The sequence below is a fragment of the Pseudopodoces humilis genome, chromosome 18 (assembly GCF_049639895.1).
Source record: "Pseudopodoces humilis isolate 2021_Gansu_Grassland_sample_001 chromosome 18, ASM4963989v1, whole genome shotgun sequence".
NCBI classification, from domain to species: Eukaryota; Metazoa; Chordata; class Aves; order Passeriformes; family Paridae; genus Pseudopodoces; species Pseudopodoces humilis.
Genome location: NC_142217.1, coordinates 1120498 through 1140397, shown reverse-complemented (window position 1 = coordinate 1140397; position 19900 = coordinate 1120498). Strand labels below are relative to the sequence as shown.

The following is a 19900-nucleotide window of genomic DNA, read 5'->3' as shown; positions in this document are numbered from 1 at the left end:
AGGGATGGAGAGCAGCCCTGCTGAGAAGGACTTGTGGCTGCTGCAAGGTGAGAGGCTGGACATGAGCCAGCCATGTGCCTCCAAAGGAGGCTGCCCAGCAGCTTGAAGGAGGTGATTCCACCACCCCTCTGCTCTGGTGCGAGCCCACCTGGAGTACTGCATCCACCTCTGGGTGCCCAACACAGGAAGGACATGGTCCTGTTGGAGCTGGTCCAGAGGAGGGACAAAATGCTCTGAGGGCTGGAGCCCCTCTGCTTTGGAGACAGGCTGGGATAGCTGGGGGTGTTCAGCCTGGAAGGGAGAAGGCTCCACAGAGACCTGATTGCTCCCTTTCAGTACTTTAAGGGGGCTTGTGAAAAAGACAGGACAGAATTTTTAGTAGGGCCTGTTGTGACAAGACTGAGAGGGAATGTTTTCAATCTAAAGGACAGTAGATTCAGACTAGACATAAGAAAGACCATTTTTACACTGTGGGTTTTGAAACCCTGCCACAGGTTGCCCAGAGAGGTGAGCATCCATCCCTGCTGACATTCAAGCTCCTGCTCTGAGCAACCTGATCTAAAGGTGTCCCTGCTCACTGCACTAGATGGCCTTTAAATGTCCCTTCCAAGCCAAGCCATTCTGTGCTCCTGTGCACCATCAAAGCAGTGCTGGAATAATGCTGGGGTGATGATGCTGGCACCTGTGTTTTGGTAGTGATGCCATTTAGCTGTTGGCCAAGAGAGGATTGATGGGCTGCACAGTGAAGTCTGCAGAGAACAGTGTGCTCAAGGAGAAACAGGAGAGGAACGTTGCTTCCAGTTCAGATAAATGCCAGCATTTTGCTGTCCATTCCTCGTTAAGAAATAAAGGAATGTCCCCAAGATCCCTTCAATGTGGGTGCACTATTGGTGTATCAGTACTTGTGTTCTGTAAAACAGGTGAGTTGTTACAGCTTCTTTCCCCATTTACCACTGGATAAAATCCAAATACTGCATTGCTCCATGTCTACTTTCTTCCAAGTAAAGGCAGATTTTGCTCATTCTTGAGTGGGACATATTCATCTGTTGACAAGCAAATTCTTCTTGCCATTCACACAATGTTGATTTGCTCTAATCGGATTGTAATTAAGACCTACCTCTCACTGTAATTAAGAGTGATGGATTGTGAGGCAAAGTTTTGCATAATTTGCCCTGGAGAGAGTTTTTCTCTAATTCAATGACATATGAAGACAAGTGTAGCCTACCATACCTCTGGCATTAGTCTCCCACTCTGTCCTTTCCTCTCACCCAAGGGGAGGATCGAGGTCTGCAGGTCTCATCTGTGCACAGAAAGAGTTAATATCTCACCCAGACCTGCAGATGCTCATGATGGTTTCTGCCGGGCAGTGGCCGAAGCAGTCACGGTGATGGATTTCAGGCCGTGCTGGGGCTGTGCCAAGATCTCAGGGGGCCCGGCCAGAACAGTCGTGGCTGTTCTGCCCACATGGCTGGTCCCAGGCCCCTGCTCCCTTCAATTGCAGCTGCGGGCCGATGGCTTCCCCTCCCTGTGCCCGGCAGCCGCTGGGGCCGCGCGGGCCGTGCTGAAGGGGCCTGGCCCAGCCCAGAGCCGCTCCCGGGGCCTGGCGGAGCCCGGCTCGGTGCAGGCCAGGCTGGAGCAGGGCCGGCCTGACCAGCACCCAGTTAACTCTTCACAGCTGGAAACAACAGAGAGCTTTCCTGGGCGTGCCTGTCTTTAAAATGGGGATTTCACACAGGAGGATCCAGCTTCTAAATGGTTTAAAAGGGTGTCAATTCTCAGAGCCAGCCAGCCATTGGTTTTCCTAAGCACAAAGGAAGCTCTTAGCAGCCCCCTCCTAGAAAAATCATTTGCATGGGTGGCTTCTTCCCTCCTCAACTAATATCAACTAATACAAAACCAGCACAGACACTCAGGGTGTAACAGGAAGCAATTTTGAAGCAATTGTTTTAAAGCAAAATCAGTTATTAAACAGAGATTGATGTCACTCCCCCAGACCACTGGAGAGGGACAGTGACTCTGTCACCTCCCCCCTGGCCAGCCCATTCCAATTCCCAATCAGCCTTTCTGGGAAGAATTCCTTCCTATTGTCCAGCCTAAACCTGCCCTGGTGCAGCTTAAGGCTGTGTCTCCTTGTCCTGCCCTCCAGCAGATCCCCACTCGCAGCCAGCTTGGTGTCATCTGCAATTTGTGAGTGCTGGACTCGACCCCCTCAGCCAGACCCTCAGTGAAGATATTAACCAGGACTGGGCCCAGCACAGATCCCTGGGGACACCACCAGGGACTGGACACCAGCTGGATGCAGCACCATCCCCACCACTCTCTGGGCCCGGCCTCCAGCCACTTCTGCAGCCAGCAAAGAGTGCTCCTGTCCAAGCCGTGGGCTGCAGCTTTTCCAGGGAATGCTGTGGCTCTCCGTGTCCAAGGCCTTGCTGAAGTCCAGCTCGACACATCCAGAGCCTTTCCCGCACCCACCAGGTGGGTCAGCTGGTTATAAAAGGAGATCAGGTTGGTCAGGCAGGACCTGCCCCTCCTAAAGCCACGCTGGCTGGGTCTGACCCCTGGGCCATCCTGGAGGTGCCGTGGGATGGCACTCAAGGGGATCTGTTCCAAAACCTCCCCAGGCACCGAGCTCAGGCTGACAGGCCTGCAGTTCCCCAGAGCCTCCTGCCAGCCCTTCTTGGGGATGGGCTCACACTGGCACCTCCAGTCCTCTGGGACCTCCCCAGTGAGCCAGGACTGATGAGGAGAAATGATGGAGAGCAGCTTGGGGAGCTCATCCACCAGCTCCCTCATCCCCCTAGCATGGATCCCATCCGATCCCATCCACCTGTGAGCATCTGAGTGGCTCAGCAGGTCTCTGACTGCTTCCTCCTGGATTACAGGGGGCTCTTCTGCTCCCTGTCCCCATCTACCAGCTCAGGAGAACACTTGTCCTGAGGAAAACCTGTCTTAATGTTGAAAACTGAGGCAAAGAAGGTGTTGAGTACCTCAGCCTTTTCCTCATCTTTGGTAACCATATCCCCCCCAATAAGGAATGGAGGTTGTCCATAGCCTTCCTTTTGCCATTAATGTATTTATAAAAACATATTTATTATCCTTGACAGAAGCAGCCAGGTTAAGCTCTAATTGAGCTTTCACCTCTCTACTTTTCTTTCTGCATGACCTAATGACATCCTTAAACATTTCCTGAGTTGACTGTCCCTCTGCCCAAAGGTGATGCACCCTGATCTTTTCCTTGAGTTCCTCCAAAAGCTCCCTGCCCAGCCAGGTCGGTCATTTTCCTCACCAGCTCATTTTTTGTCACAGAGGGACAGGCTGTTCCTGCTCCTTCAAGACTTTTTTCTTGAAGTGTGTCCATCCTTCCGGGAATCCATTGTTTTAAAAGGCTGTTTCCCTTAAAAAAAACTGAGTAGCTGATTTGGTACTCCTCAAATCTGCAACCTTAATTGGCTGAAGTCTGCTCTTTGTAAGTCCAGTGTAGGAGTTTTGTTGATGCCCCTCCTTCTTTCACAGAATATTTCAAGACTCGATGATTTCATGGCCACTGTACCCCAGGCAGCCTCCAACCCCCACATCCCCCAGCAGCCCTTCTCTGTCTGTGAACAGCAGGAGACACAGCTTTCCTTGGCAGTGGGAAGAGAAGGAAACCTCCCCAAAGTGCAGCTTGGCAGCTTCAGCCGGGAGGGGAGGAGAAAGAAAAGTCCCTGCCAGGGTAGAATTTTGGTGCAGGAGGTGTCCCAGCGTGAGACTGGACCATGCCATGGCTGAGTGTGCCAGGAGCCGGCAGTCAGTGGGGCCCAGGGATGCTCCAGGGGACTTGGAGTTTTGCTTCTGACTCCTTGAGCAGCTGCTTCAACCTTCTCTCAGTGCCTGAGGGTCCTGGACTCAGCCCCAAATCCAGCCTGGGGTTCATTAAAATACAGAAAGCCTCGGGGGCTCTTTCTCTTCCTTCCATTTTCTTCAAGTCCAAGGCTTGTGCAGCTGCTTGGAGTCAGTTTGGAGTTCTGTTAAGGAGGAAGATTTGAAAATCCGCCACTTTTCTTTTTTTTTTTACAATCAAGGGGATATTTTTTTTAATTTTCTAGTTGAGAGAAGAGGTGACAGAAGCATTCCCCAAGTGATCTTGATGCTGAATGTCTCCTTAGGAGGTCTGGTCACAGAGAAGAATGAGCCCCTTGTGGGCTGCCCCTGTTTGGACAACCTGCTCCTCACCCCGAGCCTCAGCATGTCTGACATCGCCCACCTGGGACTGACATCCCAAAGCACTGAAAACATTTATCAACTTTTCTTTATTATTAAAATCTAATAAATTAATAAAAATAAAATTTTAATTTTTATAATAATTTTATTCTGTACTTTTATAACCTAATTTTTATATTTATATAAAAGAATTGATAGATTTTTAGCATTTAAAAACATTATTGGTCCTTGGTTCAAAGTACAATTCCCTTCATTAATTAATTGACTACTATTTCTCCCTCTTTATGCTAATTACTCCTATTTTTAGTTCTTTGATCATCATTTTTAAATTATTCTCAGACAGGGTAAAAGGGGCCACTTTGGGGTCCACGGAGACTTTTCTGGGAAACATGTGGAGCAGTTTTGGGTCTGGGGAGGGAATTTAGAGAGAACTTGCGGGTCTGGAGGACACTTGGGGGAGCCGGGTGGGCACTTGGAGGGGCACTTGGGGATTCTGTGGGACACTTCGGGGTCAGGGGGAGCACTTTGGGGTCCAGGGGGGCACTTGGAGGTCAGGGAGGGGAATCTGGGGGCCCTTCGGGGTCCGGGCGGGCACTTGGGGGGCTGTAACAGGGAATCTCTGGGCCGCGGGGGATGATGGGAGTTGTAGGCGCCGGTATAATACGATTTAATGGGGCCGCGGAGCATCACGGGAGTTGAAGGCACAGCTACAATGGGTTCCGGTGAGGCGCGGCGCATGGCGGGAGATGAAGTCCCGGCTGGAATAGCGCTCTATGGGCGCCGCGGAGCATGATGGGAGCTGTAGTTCCGGAAGTGGCTCGGAAGGCGCGTTCGTCGGTGTGGGGAAGCGCTTGGAGAAGACTTTTGCGTCCGAGCCGTGGCTGCAGGTGCTCGGGGCGAATGTATACGGCTCGGGAGCACTTGGGGGGAACCTGGGGAGCCGTAACCGGGCTCTTTAGGGCGCGGGGCACGGCAGGAGGTTTGGGCGCGGAGCTGTGCTCTGGGATGATGGGAGATGAATTCCCAGGAATGGCTGGAAGGGGCATCTGTGGGGTCGGGAGCATTCGGGGATCCAGGGACGCTTTGGGGGGTCCCGAATAGGCACTGAGGGGGCACTCGGGGATCCTGGAGGGTTTGGGGGACACATGGGACATATGGGGGGCGATCCCGAGGTTCTGGGGAGCGCAGGGCATATTCCCAGTTCCTTCTAGCATGATCCCATTTACTCTCAACCACTCCCAGTCAGCCTCAGTGGAGTTGGACTCCCTGCCAGTATGATCGTATTCACCTCCAGCATGATCCCAGTTCATCCCAGTATAAGTCCTGTTGCTTCCAGTTACCCCCAGCATGCACCCAGGAACTCCCAGTTCCTGCCAGTTGCTCCTGGCATGACCCCAGTTGCTCACAGGTGCTCACAGTCAGCCTTAGCATGATCTCAGTAACTCCCAGTATATCCCATTTGCCCCCAACCTGGTCTCAATTTCCCCCTGTAGGCTCCTATTCACTGCCAGTATCATCCCAATATGATTCCAGTCTCCCTCAGTGTGATCACAGTCTCTCTTGGCGTGGGCCCAGCTGCTCCCAGTATGATCCCAGTATGATGTCAGTACACAGCCAGTGCAATCTCAGCCACTGCCAGGATGATCCCAGTACAAACCAGTCCCTGCCAGTGCTGCCACTCCTGGGATCCCCCGGCCCTCTCTGTGTTCCCCCCTCCCACATCTCCCCAGAGCAGCCCCAAGGGCTGGCAGTCCCCAGCCAGGGTCCCCAGCCAGCCCCAGCTTGGATCTGCAGCCCCCAATTTTCCCAGTTTCCCTCTCCTTTTCCCCGGGCCGGGTTCCCCCCGTCCCCAGCGGGTGGGAGCAGCGGAGAGCCCCGCGCTGCCCATCCCGCCCTGTCCCGGCTCCATCCCCGCTCCTGCCATGGGCTGTGAGGGGTTTGGGAACGGGGCACCGAGGGTGTCACTGTTCCTGGGGGAGGAGGAGGAGGGATGGAAGAGGAGGAGCAGTAGGAAGAGGAGGAACAAAGGAAGATAAGGGAAAGGAGAAGGAACCCCAAGGTCGAGCACTCCCTGAATTCACAGCCCCCCACCTGTGGGGTCATTATCCCCCATCCCACGAGGGGGAGCTCGGCCCAGATATCCTCGGGGGTCCCTGGGTTGGATTTTTGGGGGGATGTTTGGAGAATGAAGAATTCCAAAGCTGAGCAGCAAATGCCCCTTGGGGGGAACATGGGGAGTCCCAGCATCCCTTATTGAGGAGATGGAACTGGGGGGAACTTTTCAGATTTCTGGCACTCCCAGCAGCCTGAGGAGGGCAGGGACCAAGCAAACGGGGAATCCCCAGTACAAGCATGACCCCCAGCAGCTGGGACAGGGGGGAACCCCTGAACACCAAAGGGGAGAGACCAGAGATGGGGAACTCCTGGGAGGCATTTTCAGGGCTGAATCTTGGTGTTTGGGAGGTTTTTATGGAAGGCTTGTGATTTCTAGAGATGGACTTGGGCACGAGGAACACCCTATTCCAATGTGCTCATGAACTGTATTTCTCCCCAAACCAGGATTTCCCATTCCCAAACCTTGGTGAGATGGAGAAGCAGGCTGCGAGGAAGAGGAAGATGCCCCAGGACGCCCAGACAGGTGAGGAGGAAGTCACTGCCCCTTTCCCCCTCTCTCCTGCTCCATCTCCCAGCCCAGCATGGCCCCCGGCTGCAGGACAACCCCGCTGCCGACGCCGTCCTGCCGGGGACGCACTGGGGGGATCTCCTTCCCCTTCCCTCTGGCACGGAGGCAAATCCCATCCTCTCCTTGTCCTTCCTCCCCCAGACAAGGACCTGAGGATGGAGACCAGGGAGGACAAATCCCCAGGGCAGAACCTCGTGGAAGAGGCCATTTTGAGCAGCTCCACAGTGCAGGAATCAAATTGGGAGGAAAAACTTCAGAGATCCTGCCGGAGGAGGGGCTCCAAACCCATCCCAGGGTGCTCTGAGGAGGAAAGACCCACCCTGTGCCGGGAAGGTGGCCAGAGATCCAGCCAGGGCTCTGAGCTGGTGGTTCATGAGCAACTTCAGGATGGGGAGAAGCCCTACAAGTGCTTGGAGTGTGGGAAGAGCTTCAGGTGGAGCTCATTTCTGATCCGCCACCAGATGATCCACACTGGGGAATGGGCCTACGAGTGTGAGGAATGTGGGAAGGGCTTCAGCTTCAACTCCCAACTCATCATCCACCAGCGCATCCACACTGGGGAGAGGCCCTACGAGTGTCCTGAGTGTGGGAAGAGGTTTCAGACCAGCTCCCATCTCCTCAGGCACCAGCGGATTCACACGGATGAGAGGCCCTTCCGCTGCCCCGACTGTGGGGAGGGCTTCAAGCTCAACTCCACCCTCATCACCCACCGGCGCATCCACACTGGGGAGAGGCCCTATGAGTGTGGGGAATGTGGGAAGAGCTTCAGCCACAGCTCCAGCCTGATCTGCCACCAGAGGACCCACTCTGGGGAACGTCCCTATGAGTGTGGGGAGTGTGGGATAACCTTTAGCCAGAGGTCCCAACTCATCATCCACCAGATGATCCACACTGGGGAGAGGCCCTACGAGTGTCCTCAGTGTGGGAAGAGGTCTCAGACCAGCTCTGATCTCCTCGTGCACCAGCGGATTCACACGGATGAGAGGCCCTTCCGCTGCCCCGAGTGCAGGAAGGGCTTCAAGCAAAACTCCCACCTCATCACCCACCGGCGCATCCACACTGGGGAGAGGCCCTACGAGTGTCCCCAGTGTGGGAAGAGCTTCTCAGACAGGTCTACCTTGACCAAACACCAACGGAGGCACCAGTAAGGGAAGCCCTGCGAGTGCCCCAAGTGCAGGAAGAGCTTCGTGTGCTGCCCCAGCTCCATCCTCCATCAGAGGACCCACGTTGGGCAGAGCCCTGATGACCCACGTTCCCATTGATCTGCGTTGGGAACACACTGGGCTGGTGGTCATTCTGGTTTGGTTCTATCTTTTGATTCATCTGCATTCCTTTAAAACAGACAAAATTGGGGCAAAACCTATGAATTCATCAAAGGCATCTAAAGCCTCACTTTTCACTAGTGCTTTAAGGGAATCTGGGATTTAAGAAGATACTTGAGAGTATTTGGGGATTTTGGGGATTTTGGTGGAGTTGTCTCCATTTCTTGTCACTCAAAGAAATAAGAGGGTTCAATCTGTCACCTCAGAACCACTCAATGCCACTGAAAACTACTCAGTCCCACCCAAAATTACTGGATTCCACAGCCACTCAGGGTGTGATGTCTTAAGTTTTAGCTTTCATATTTGTCATATTCCACTTTGCCTAGGTTTGCAGTTTTGAACTTCCTATTAAGTGTTAGTGAGCTCTCTTCACAGAGTAGGTAGACAAAACAATTTCTTTTCTAGCTTGATACCAAGGACAGTCATTACAGGTTCCAGGCCCAAAAGCATGAACAAGGGTGGACTGAAGAGAGAAAACAAGAAGGATGGGACTTCATCATCTGAAGCTGTAATTGAACAATGAACCCAAATATGCAGATGGACCTAAACTTCTAAAAATGTGAGACCTCGTGATCAGTTGTCCATTTCTGTGACCATTTTTGGTCCATCTTGGGTGTAGCCCTGGCCAGGTTCTTGTACTGCCCAAGGTGTATCCTTTAAGGCCTTCTAATAAACTTTATTCTTAACTCTGTCCAGCCTCTGTTTTAGATCAGCCTTATCAAGGCATCAGGTAGAGTTGGAAGGGCATTGGGTGAAGTGGGATGCAAATCAGGAGGGGTGAGATGGGCATTGGGTGGGGCAGGATGGGTGGGATGGAGTTTGGGAGGTGTGAAATGGGGGAAATAGGGCTTGGGAAGGGGGTCTTGATGTCCAGCAGGGATGGGATGGGTTGGGGTTTGGATTGGGGAGGTGGGGTGGGGTCTGGAATGAGACAGCCAAAGTTTGGGGATGGTGAAGGGAGGGGAAACGCATTAGTGAGTTTTGGATATTCCATGTTCCCAAAGAGATTTTAAGGTATCACATTTCTCAGGAGGTTTTGAGGCACTCCCCAGCTCTTGGGGGTTCCTGAGAGCAGCTCCATGGAGCCCCATTGCCAGGGGTGTTTGCCATGGGTACGAGCTCAGAGCTGTAGCCAGAGTGCGTTGCCTCAGCGCTGGAGAGCAGAGAAATGATGAATGGCCCCAGACATCTCCAGGGTGTGTTTGGGGGCAGAGCAAGTTCTGCCTAGGTGGGACGGTCACTGCCCCAGCCCAGCCACTGCAGCCTCTGCTCCAGCCCCAAAGTGGCTGCCAAGGCCCTGGCACCCCGAAAACCCCAGCTGGGAGAGGGAGCAGAGCAGGTGAGGCTGTGACACGGGTGTGACACTGACATGTGCCACGGCCCTGGAGCTCACAGCAGCTGAGATGGCGCTGGATCCAAGGCTGACTGTGCATCTCTGTCCCTCTCTCTCTTCTCCTGACTTCCAGTTTTCAAAATCTGGATAACTTGAAGTTGGATGGGTTGGACGAGTTGGCTCAGTCAGTGCTTAGTGAGGTGATTTCCTCTAATTGCATGCAGATTGATGATTTCCTGAGTACCTCATTCTCTAAAGTTTGCAGCTGAAAGTTTGTTCCCCCCTCCTGAGAAGTTTGTTGTTTTCTCCCATGCACTGCCCGGGGGGATCGAGGTACCTCAGGTCCCTTTCCAGCAGGGCCCGAGCGAGCTTGGGGCACAGCACAGGGAGCTGCAATGCTGAGCCAGCCCTGGCTGGGTTGGAGGAAGCAGAAAGGCCAAGCCCTGAGCCCAGGCCTGGCACAGCAGGGCCTGTCCCTCACGGGTGGCTCGGGGCTCTTTGTGGGGCAGTGGGATGTGAGGGGCAGCAAGGACAAATGCCATAAACCTGCAAGCCCTGCCAGCCTCCTCAGGGAGGGCCCAGGGAGGAGCAAAGACCTTCCTGGGGCTGTGCCCTGGGCCAGGAGGGATTGTGCCAGTGGAGTTGACCCTAAATTTCTTCTCCCAGGCAGCTTTAGGACATGGAACGTGGAGAAGCCAGAGCCAACTCTCAGCTTTCCACAGTCCTCCAGCAGAATCCTGTGTGGGGAGCAGCCTGGGAGCAGGGTTTGTGTGTCAGGGGAGGGGAATTCAGAGCCCTTTTCTCCCCCATGGCCTGAGGGTCTGCATTTTCAATGGCCCTGCAGCTGCCAAAGGGGCCTTTTTCACCCAGCTGAGAACAGTTCTGCTGATGGCCTGTCCTAAACCAGTTTTTCCTGCAAATGTGCCAATGAAGCCTCATTTTTTAGAGCCCCAGGTCTTGTGTGCATGCAGGTGTCTCAACAGAAGGATGGAACAACTCTTCCAGGTAGGAGTTCTCTTTTTCGTGGTGGTTTTTATTTTTATTTTTTTTTATAATTATCCCCCCTGTCCGCTCTGGGCAGAGCTCTGTAACTGGGTGTGACACTTGTCTGTGGCACTGTGGGGGTGGCCAAGGGGACCTTCCCCGAGCTGTCTGCAGAGGAATCCACAGCAGCCCAGGCCGGGGGTGCTCAGTGGCCGCTCAGTTCCGCTGACTGGACGCGGCTCTGGACGCTTCCCTTGGAGCGTCTCCAGGGAGGGAACGCTGGGGCTGCTGTCCCGGCTGTGGTGTCACTGCCAGGGGAACGCTGGGGCTGCTGTCCCGGCTGTGGTGTCACTGCCAGGGGAACGCTGGGGCTGCTGTCCCGGCTGTGGTGTCACTGCCAGGGGAACGCTGGGGCTGCTGTCCCGGCTGTGGTGTCACTGCCAGGGGAACGCTGGGGCTGCCCCGCTCCTGCCCCACCCCATCAGCTCTGCCAGCGCCTCCAGGGGACACAAAGGCTGAGCCAAAGGGTGAGAGTTGCACAAGGGGCTGAGCTGGGATCTGGGACCCATTGGGATCATGGAGTCCAGCCCCCGGCCCTGCACAGACACCCCAACAATCGCAGCCTGTGCATCCCTGGCAGCGCTGGCCAAAGGCTCCTGGAGCTGCGGCAGCCTCGGGGCCGTGCCCATTCCCTGGGGAGCCTGGGCAGTGCCCCAGCCCCCTGGGGGGGAAGAAGCTTTTGCTGATCTCCAGCCCAGCCCTGCCCTGGCCCAGCTCCAGCCGTTCCCTCGGCTCCTGTCCCTGCTCACATGGGCAGAGATCAGAGCTTGCCCAGAGAAGCTGTGGCTGCCCCTGGATCCCTGGAAGTGTCCAAGGCCAGGTTGGATGGGGCTTGGAGCAGCCTGGGATAGTGGAAGGTGTCCCTGCCCATGGCAAGTGATGGAATGATAAGGTTCACTTAAGGTTTAAGGTCTCTTCCAAGCCAAGGCATTCTGTGATTCTGTGATTTTGGGGGAGATGCTGAAGCTCTGGCTCAGCTTTATCTCAGCGAATGTCTGGCCCCAGCAGCAGCCATGGGTGGGATCATCTCCTCCTCCCTCTCGCTGTGGCTGTAACTCACCCAAGGGCAGTGTCGTAAATCAAATTGAAATTTGGACAGCTAGGGCTATTGGGTTAACAGCAGTTTAATAACAAGAAAAACAATGATACCATTTAGTGAATTGAACACAATAATACAATTTAATAAAATAATACAATTTAGGGGTTTTAATAGCAATTTGATATAGAAGGAATACAATTTAGTAAAAGAGTATAATTTAGTGACTATATTCATATTCAATAAATTCACTATTCATATGTATGAATATATACATGAATATAGCTTGCCAGTAAATATGATTAAAGCATAAGCAAAACTGACCGGGGTACAGAGAGGGCTTCTCAACCCCCTTACATATGAAATAAAGCAATTCAAACTAAACTTATGTTATAAATGCAAAGGCAAATTTGGATTAAATAAAAGAACAATTTATTATAAAACAGTTTTTATAAAAAAATAAACAATGAGGAAAAACCACAATAAAACAAACAGCGCAGCGCTGGGTGGACAGGGGTCTATACCCAAAGGTATAGGTGTTCCCAAATCCACAAAGGAGGGTAGACTGTCTGGGGTTTTTATAGGGATTTTGTGTCTTGAGGCCAAATTCCAGGCAGGCACCATTCACCAAGGGTCCTTGATTGTTGGATGAATTGATTTCCTGGCGTTGGAGAATAGAGTCAAATAGATGTCCGGGCAGAGTCTCCTCATATGTAAAGAAGTTCTGAGTGTTCCTTGATTTCATTTTTGGTTTGGGCTCTCAGAGTGAAGTATCCAAGTCCGGTGTGGAGTCGACAGATATCTCGGCTGGGCTTCCACTTATTGTCCGGCCTGTTTGCATCTTCAGTCGGGGTTTGCAGGGAGGGGTGCCCAGGTGCGGTGTGGAGTCGATAGCCATCTCGGCCTGGCTCCTTTCTTTGTTTAGCTTAACCGTTCGTGTCCTGCTTTTTCTTTCAGGCTGATGAACGTCGCCTAGGGTCGTTACCGCCTGAATGGGTAGTTACTGCTGGGTTTGGGGAAATTCTTCGGCCACACTATATTTTATATACTTTTTACATTGTTACAAATCTAGTTATATACTTATTTATTCTTTCACGAATTTTTATCCAAGGTTACATTTATCACAGTCCCCCGCTTAATAATCCATCACATTAAAAATTCGTGTTATTTTATTCAATTCTATGGGGGAAGGACTATAATTTTCACTCACATTCATTTTCTTCCTAGTCCGTTAACGAATTCTCACAATATTCTTGTGACAGGTTATGTTTATTTTGTTTTCAGGGTCCATCCTTTCCTCATCTCTGTAGAAGCAGAACACTTGGTCGAATTGCAAACATACTCGGTCATCACCACTTTTTAACAAATCAAGAATTATCGGTTCATTATTAAAAGAGGCTTTTTCTTCATGTTTTAAATTTTTACCTTCTCAATACACTTTCCCCCCATGGTACACATTTTTAAGTTTGCTTTATTGTAACATAAAGGGTTAACCTTATAATATGCTAAAAAGGTGGATTGTTTTTTTCCTCTTATCCAGACAGTTTTGTTACATTGGCTGCAGATTGGAATTGGAGGGAGCATTCCCACTTCTCTCCTATACCTGAAGTGGGTAGCTTTAGTTTTTTTTTCTCATAGGAGTTTTAGACTGCCCGTCTTTAAAACTTGCCCCTGAGTGGTAACACTAGACCTCCCCCTTTAATTCACAAAGATTATACTGAGTGCTGTTAGACAAACAACGTTCCGGAGGACAGTAGTTAACTATTCGTCTGGTATCTGTGGCAGTCTGACACTGCTCACACTTCTCCAGGAGACGCTCCCCCGGAGGTACCTCGGGAATCATTCCCTCGGCCAAGCACACGGCTAGACTCAGGACAGTCAGGATTCCCCACCGGTGTATCCCTCTGCCTTGCCCTTCGCCCGTATAGAAATATACGGCGGGGATTACTATCTTCTCGGCAGCAAGGATATTCTTCAGGGGCCCTTGTAGTCCTAATGGCGTACCTTCTCTTGAAAGCAGCCCACCGAGATGACTTAATTGTGTCTGTCTTGCACGGTACCTTGACTGTTTTTTGGCACTCAATTTCTAAAGTTTCTGCCTTGGAGTCTAGTTTACCTCTAATCCCCTTTTGAAAAAGCAGGTACCACTCAGGAGAGTCAAGTTCTAAAAACCCCGCCTGGGTGACAAGTATTAAGAAACGGCTAGTCAGCTCCTGTTCTTTAGTCAGACAATCGGTACACAATCCCTTAGACTTGTACTCTCCCCAACAGTGGGTTACTCAAATTTGTTTACAATAAGCACATTTAAAATGTATAAATGGAAAACAATCACAGTTTGCGTTGATGTAACTTATCTGGTCTGCAGCTCTACGATCTCAGAACAATCATGTACTAATTTTTCTGAATAGAAACTGAGCAGGATTTTTGTGCAGTGGTTTTCAATTCTAAACCGGGTGAGCTGATTAAGATGGCTTCATATTTTAGAAGCCTGGAATCAGTCAGCCACTTCTCTGCTTTTTGCGGCAATATGTTTCTCACGTCGTGGGGAGTGTAAACTACCAGGGGAGGAAAAGTTATTTTCTTCGCTTCTCCCACTAACAGAGCCACTGCTACAATTGCTTGTAAACACGTAGGCCAACCCCGACTGACTGGATCTAAGATCTTTGAAGCCTATAGGCTTCCTTTTGTCTGCCCATTCCTGAGTCAGGACTCCCTGTGCTGTTTGTCCACTCACATCCACAAACAACTGGTATTCTTTATTCGTATCTGGTAGAGTTAGTACCGGGGCAGTCATAAGAACAGTTTTTAATTTCTGGAAATTAGACTCATCCTGTTCAGTCCACTTCAGCCTGTCAGTGTTTAATCTTTCATACAAAAACTTCACTTTTTCACTGAAACTCTCAATCCACTGCCTGCAATATCCCAAGAGCCCTAGAATTTGTCTAATTTGCCTTTTTGTTTTTGGGGCAGGCAATGCAAGGATGCCTGCTACTCTTTCTGGGTCCAATTCTTTTTTTTTTTTTTTTTTTCCCTTGAGATATCCAATGTCTGAGGTATTTTATTTCAAGCTCTGTGAATTGCAGCTTGGATTTTGATACTTTCAAACCTTTCTTTCCTAGAAAGTTTAACAAGGCAATTGTGCTTTTCTTCACGCTCTCTTCAGTCGGTCCAGCTATTAGCAAGTCATCTACATACTGCAAAAGCTTTGTCCTGTCTTCAAGAGCAAATTGGGTTAACATTTGTTCTAAAGCTTGTCCGAAAAGGTTCGGAGACTCCACAAACCCCTGGGGGAGGACCGTCCACCTTAGCTGTTGCTTACGGTTTGTATCTGGGTCCTCCCACTGAAATGCAAAATAATCTCTACTCCTTTCATCCAGAGGGCAAGTCCAAAAAGCATCTTTCAAATCAATCACACTATACCACACATCTTCTGGTGAGAGTCTATTTAGTAAAGTATAGGGGTTGGCCACCACCGGGAATCTAGTCCGGGTCCTAGCGTTTACCGCTCGTAGGTCCTGGACCAATCGGAAGCTGCCATCCGTCTTCCTTACAGCCAGGATGGGGGTGTTGTGTTGGGACATGCAAGGCTCTAAAGTACCTCCTTTTAGGAGGTCATCAATTATTTGTTTCAACCCCCTTCTCCCTTCCATCGGGATGGGATATTGTTTAACCCTTATGGGGTCCTCAGAGTTCTCGATTTCTATTTTGATAGGTTTGATATCTAGCTTTCCTACCTCTCCTTTTGAATGCCATACTTCAGGGTTTATTTTCTCCTCATCTTTAGGAGTCAACTTAAATATTTTCACCACCAATTCAGAGTTTTTAATCATGATATTAATTCTTAAAGCGACAATCATGTCCCTTCCCAACAAATTGTAATCTGCTTCTTCTACTAATAGTAAATTCCCTAAGCAAATTTTATTTTCAGATTCTATTTCCACATCTTTTATTACAGGTACTTCAAAGGGGTCTCCCTTTGCACCGATTACAAAAACTTTTTCTCTGCTAGCCACACATCCGTATGGCAATTTCTGCAGGGTACTTCTCTCTGCCCCAGTATCCAAAAGAAAACTTACCTCCTGTCGTTGGGGGCCCACTTTTAATTTTATCAAGGGCTCCTTGGATGTTCTGGTCCCCAAATTAAAGAGCCCCTGACACCCCTAATCTTCCTGAAAAATTTTCTCATCTTTTATTCTTTGTTTACAATTCCGCTGAACGTGTCCTACCTGTTTACAGTAGTAGCATTCAGGGGGTTCTCTCCGTGGGGCCGGGGCTGCCCGGTGAGAACCTCGACCTTTTCCGGGCAGTGTTTTAAACTTACCCTGCATCTGTTCTTGTTTCTGGACCTCTTTTACCGCAGTTACTAAAATTTTAGCTTGCAATTTCTGCTTCTCATCTTCTCTCCTCATGTATATTTTTTGAGCTTCCCTTAGGAGCTCCTGGAGGCTTTTATCTTGCCACCCCTCGATCTTTTCTAATTTTCTCCTAATGTCCTCCCAAGATTTAGCAACGAATTGTGTTTTTAACAGAACCTCCCCCACAGGAGAGTTCGGGTCAGTCTCAGAATAAATCTGTAAACTTCGCCGTAATCTCTCGATCCATTCAGTGGGTGATTCCTCTTTCCCTTGACACTCTCCAAAAACTTTGCTAATATTCTGGCCCCTAGGGACCGCTTCTCTTATGCCTTGTACAATTATGCTCCTTAAATCCATCATGTTCCGTCTGCCTTCCTCCGTCTGTGCATTCCAGCTCGGGCTTACGCTAGGCCATTTCTGGTTGCCTGGCGTCCCCTGTGGATTGCGTCTGTCCCAGTCTCTGATACCGGCTTGTTTAATCATCTCTCTTTCCTCCTGATTAAACAATGATCTCAGGATTGCCATCAGATCGTCAAAGGTATAAATACTACTCCCTAAAAATTCGTCTAACCTCTCAGTCACACCAAAGGATCATCTAACAACCGCCCCATCTCTTTCTTAAATGCCCTTACATCTCCAGAGTTAAGGGGTACATTCACAAAACCGATCACTCCCAGGGCCGTCGGTACTTCCCTAAGAGGGAACAACCGGTGCCCTTCTTCACTCTCTCCCCATTCATTATCTATCATTCTCGCTCTCAAACGGGTTCTACTTGCGGGAGGGGAATTGGTGATTGTGGGTTGCCTCCCCGTTATCAATTGTGGGAACTCCACCGCCACCCGGCTGATGGGAGGAATCCCCTCCGTTGTATGGGAGGGTCCCGGTTGTGGCGGCTGGACCGGCAAGGACGGATAGGGTGATCCCCAGCCTTGTGCAGGAGAAACCTCCGAAGAGGCTGCTGTGGCTACGGTGTTTGCAGGCGGGGAAAGGGGAAGGGCTGCCGGCATCGCTGCTGGCCCCGACTCTCCCGCTTGAGACACACGTATCTCAGTGGGTTGGTCTCGGGGGCCCAAGGGTGCTGAAGGCACCACTTGATCTGCAGAGGAAGGCCCAGCCGGTCCACGATATGGGGGTGGTAAGTGGTCGAGGGGTTCCCAGGACTCAGCTCTCGACTCACGTTTTTCTTTTTGTTTCATTGGGAATAGCCCTACTCTGACATTTACCCAGAGCTTAGCATATTCCCTCTCCTCAGGATCTGAGGGGACCTTGTTCTCCACATAGGAGAATAACTTATTACACGTCCATTTTTCAAATGTGCCTAACACTGGCCAAGTGAGGTGACTTCTCAACTCCTGTCCTCTCCAAACCTCCATACAATAATGTATCAATTTTGCCTTTGATTTCCCCTTCCTCTGGGGACAATCTTCCCAGTGTTTTAGCATCCACCCCAAGGGACTTTCCAGCGGGATGTCTGGTGATTCCTCCCCCTGATCGGAGGAATTTTTCCCTGTGCTTCTTCTTTGAAGCTTACTCCTTTTCTGCCCCATACTTCGCAAATATATTTTCTTACCTGTATTCGACTTCTCCGTGAGTCGGTATCCGTTTCTGCGTTGTGTGCTTACTCTAGGAATCAAAATTTTGCCGATACTCACCCTTCAGCGAGCTGAGCTGAGGTCTCTTGTAATCGGTACTTTTGATCCTCTTCCGGACCTCTGCCTGGGTCCGTTACCTAAAAGGGTTTACCAGTTCCCGAGCTCGACAGGACGTATCCTTCCCCTTTTAGTTCCTTGCGATCAGTCCCCCGAGACACCCTTTGGTCTCAGGTTTTTACAAGTGTGTGTCGAGAAAAAAGCTTTCACTCTGGATCGCTTCCTTCACAGCCGGCCAATTCCCTCGTGGGAGGATGGAAACACGGCCTTGAAGTCCACACTCGCCTCGTGATCAGATCACGTCTCACACACTCGCCCGATCGCCCACTCAACCAGCAGTACTTACAGCTATTTTCCTGCGTGGGTGTCTTTGTGCACAACAGACGTTTTACGAGCAAAACAAGCCGCGGCTTCCCGAAGGCTCCGTGCCTTCTCGAGCTCTCCGATCCGGATCCTTTTCCTTTTTATTGTGGTTTTTATCTCAGCCTAAATTTGGTTCGGACGTCGGAACAAGCTACGGGGGTTCTCAACTCACCAGGCCGCTAAAATCAGTGGGGGTACCCGTCCTGGGCAGTGAGATTCCCCGCAGTTTCTCCGATCCGAGTTCACGGCACCAATCTGTTATAAATGCAATGGCAAAATAGGGTTAATACAAAAAGCGATTTATTATAAAACAATTTTAATCACAAACAACGAGAGAAAAAAACCACAATAAATCAGCGCAGCGCTGGGTGGACAGGGAGACGTCTATACCCGGAGGTACAGATTTACCCAAATCCACGAAGGAGGGTAGACTGTCCGGGGTTTTTATAGGGATTTTGTGTCCTGAGGCCAAAACTCCGAGCAGTTACTGTTCAACAAAGAGTTTAGATGTCTGGTTGAATGAATTTCCTGGAACCGTGGAACTGAATCAATAGACGACTGGGCAGAGTCCGCTCACATGTGAAAGGTTCTGAGTGCTTCTTGATTGTATCTTCGGTTGGACTCTCAGGGTGAAGTGTCCAAGTCTGGTGCGGAGTCGATGGATATCTCGGCTGGGCTCCTCTTATTGTTTGGCCTGATCGCATCTTCAGTCGGGGCTTGCAGGGAGGGGTGCCCCGGTGCGGTGTGGAGTCGATGGGAATCTCGGCCTGGCTCCTTTCTTTGTTTAGCTTAATTGTTCGTGTCCTGCTCTTTCTTTCAGGCTGATGAACGTCGCCTAGGGTCGTTACCACCTGAATGGGTAGTTACTGCTGGGTTTGGGGAAATTCTTCGGCCACACTATATTTTATATAATTTTTACATTGTTACAAATCCAGTTATATACTTATTTATTCTTTCACGAATTTTTATCCAAGGTTACATTTATCACATGAGCATCTGCAGGCCTGGGTGAGATATTAACTCTTTCTGTGCACAGATGAGACCTGCAGACCTCAATCCTCCCCTTGGGTGAGAGGAAAGGACAGAGTGGGAGACTAATGCCAGAGGTATGGTAGGCTACAGCTGTCTTCAAATGTCATTGAATTAGAGAAAAAATCTCTCCAGGGAAAATTATGCAACACTTTGCCTCACAATCCATCACTCTTAATTACAGTGAGAGGTAGGTCTTAATTAAAATCCGATTAGAGCAAATCAACATGGTGTGAATGGCAAGAAGAATTTGCTTGTCAACAGATGAATATGTCCCACTCAAAAATGAACAAAATCTGTCTTTACTTGGAAGAAAGTAGACATGGAGCAATGCAGTATTTGGATTTTATCCAGTGGTAAATGGGGAAAGAAGCTGTAACAACTCACCTGTTTTACAGAACACAAGTACTGATACACCAATAGTGCACCCACATTGAAGGGATCTTGAGGACATTCCTTTATTTCTTAACAAGGAATGGGCAGCAAAATGCTGGCATTTATCTGAACTGGAAGCAACGTTCCTCTCCTGTTTCTCCTTGAGCACACTGTTCTCTGCAGACTTCACTGTGCAGCCCATCAATCCTCTCTTGGCCAACAGCTAAATGGCATCACTACCAAAACACAGGTGCCAGCATCATCACCCCAGCATTATTCCAGCACTGCTTTGATGGTGCACAGGAGCACAGAATGGCTTGGCTTGGAAGGGACATTTAAAGGCCATCTAGTGCAGTGAGCAGGGACACCTTTAGATCAGGTTGCTCAGAGCAGGAGCTTGAATGTCAGCAGGGATGGATGCTCACCTCTCTGGGCAACCTGTGGCAGGGTTTCAAAACCCACAGTGTAAAAATGGTCTTTCTTATGTCTAGTCTGAATCTACCATCTTTTA

General features: G+C 50.3%; 2 protein-coding genes across 2 annotated transcripts in view; one reads left to right on the top strand and one right to left on the bottom strand.

Annotated features, from left to right (window-relative positions):
• LOC148182884 (uncharacterized) overlaps positions 1-8896 on the top strand; it is a 130349-nt gene extending 121453 nt beyond the window's left edge. Inside the window, 1 exon segment of the mRNA XM_088063822.1 lies at positions 7217-8896. Within this exon segment, the coding sequence (XP_087919948.1) occupies positions 7217-8031 (815 nt within the window). The 3' untranslated portion in view covers positions 8032-8896.
• The window catches only part of LOC102109635 (uncharacterized), a 138592-nt gene that overhangs the window by 60032 nt on the left and 58660 nt on the right, over positions 1-19900 (bottom strand). The gene's annotated exons all lie outside the window — the stretch shown is intronic.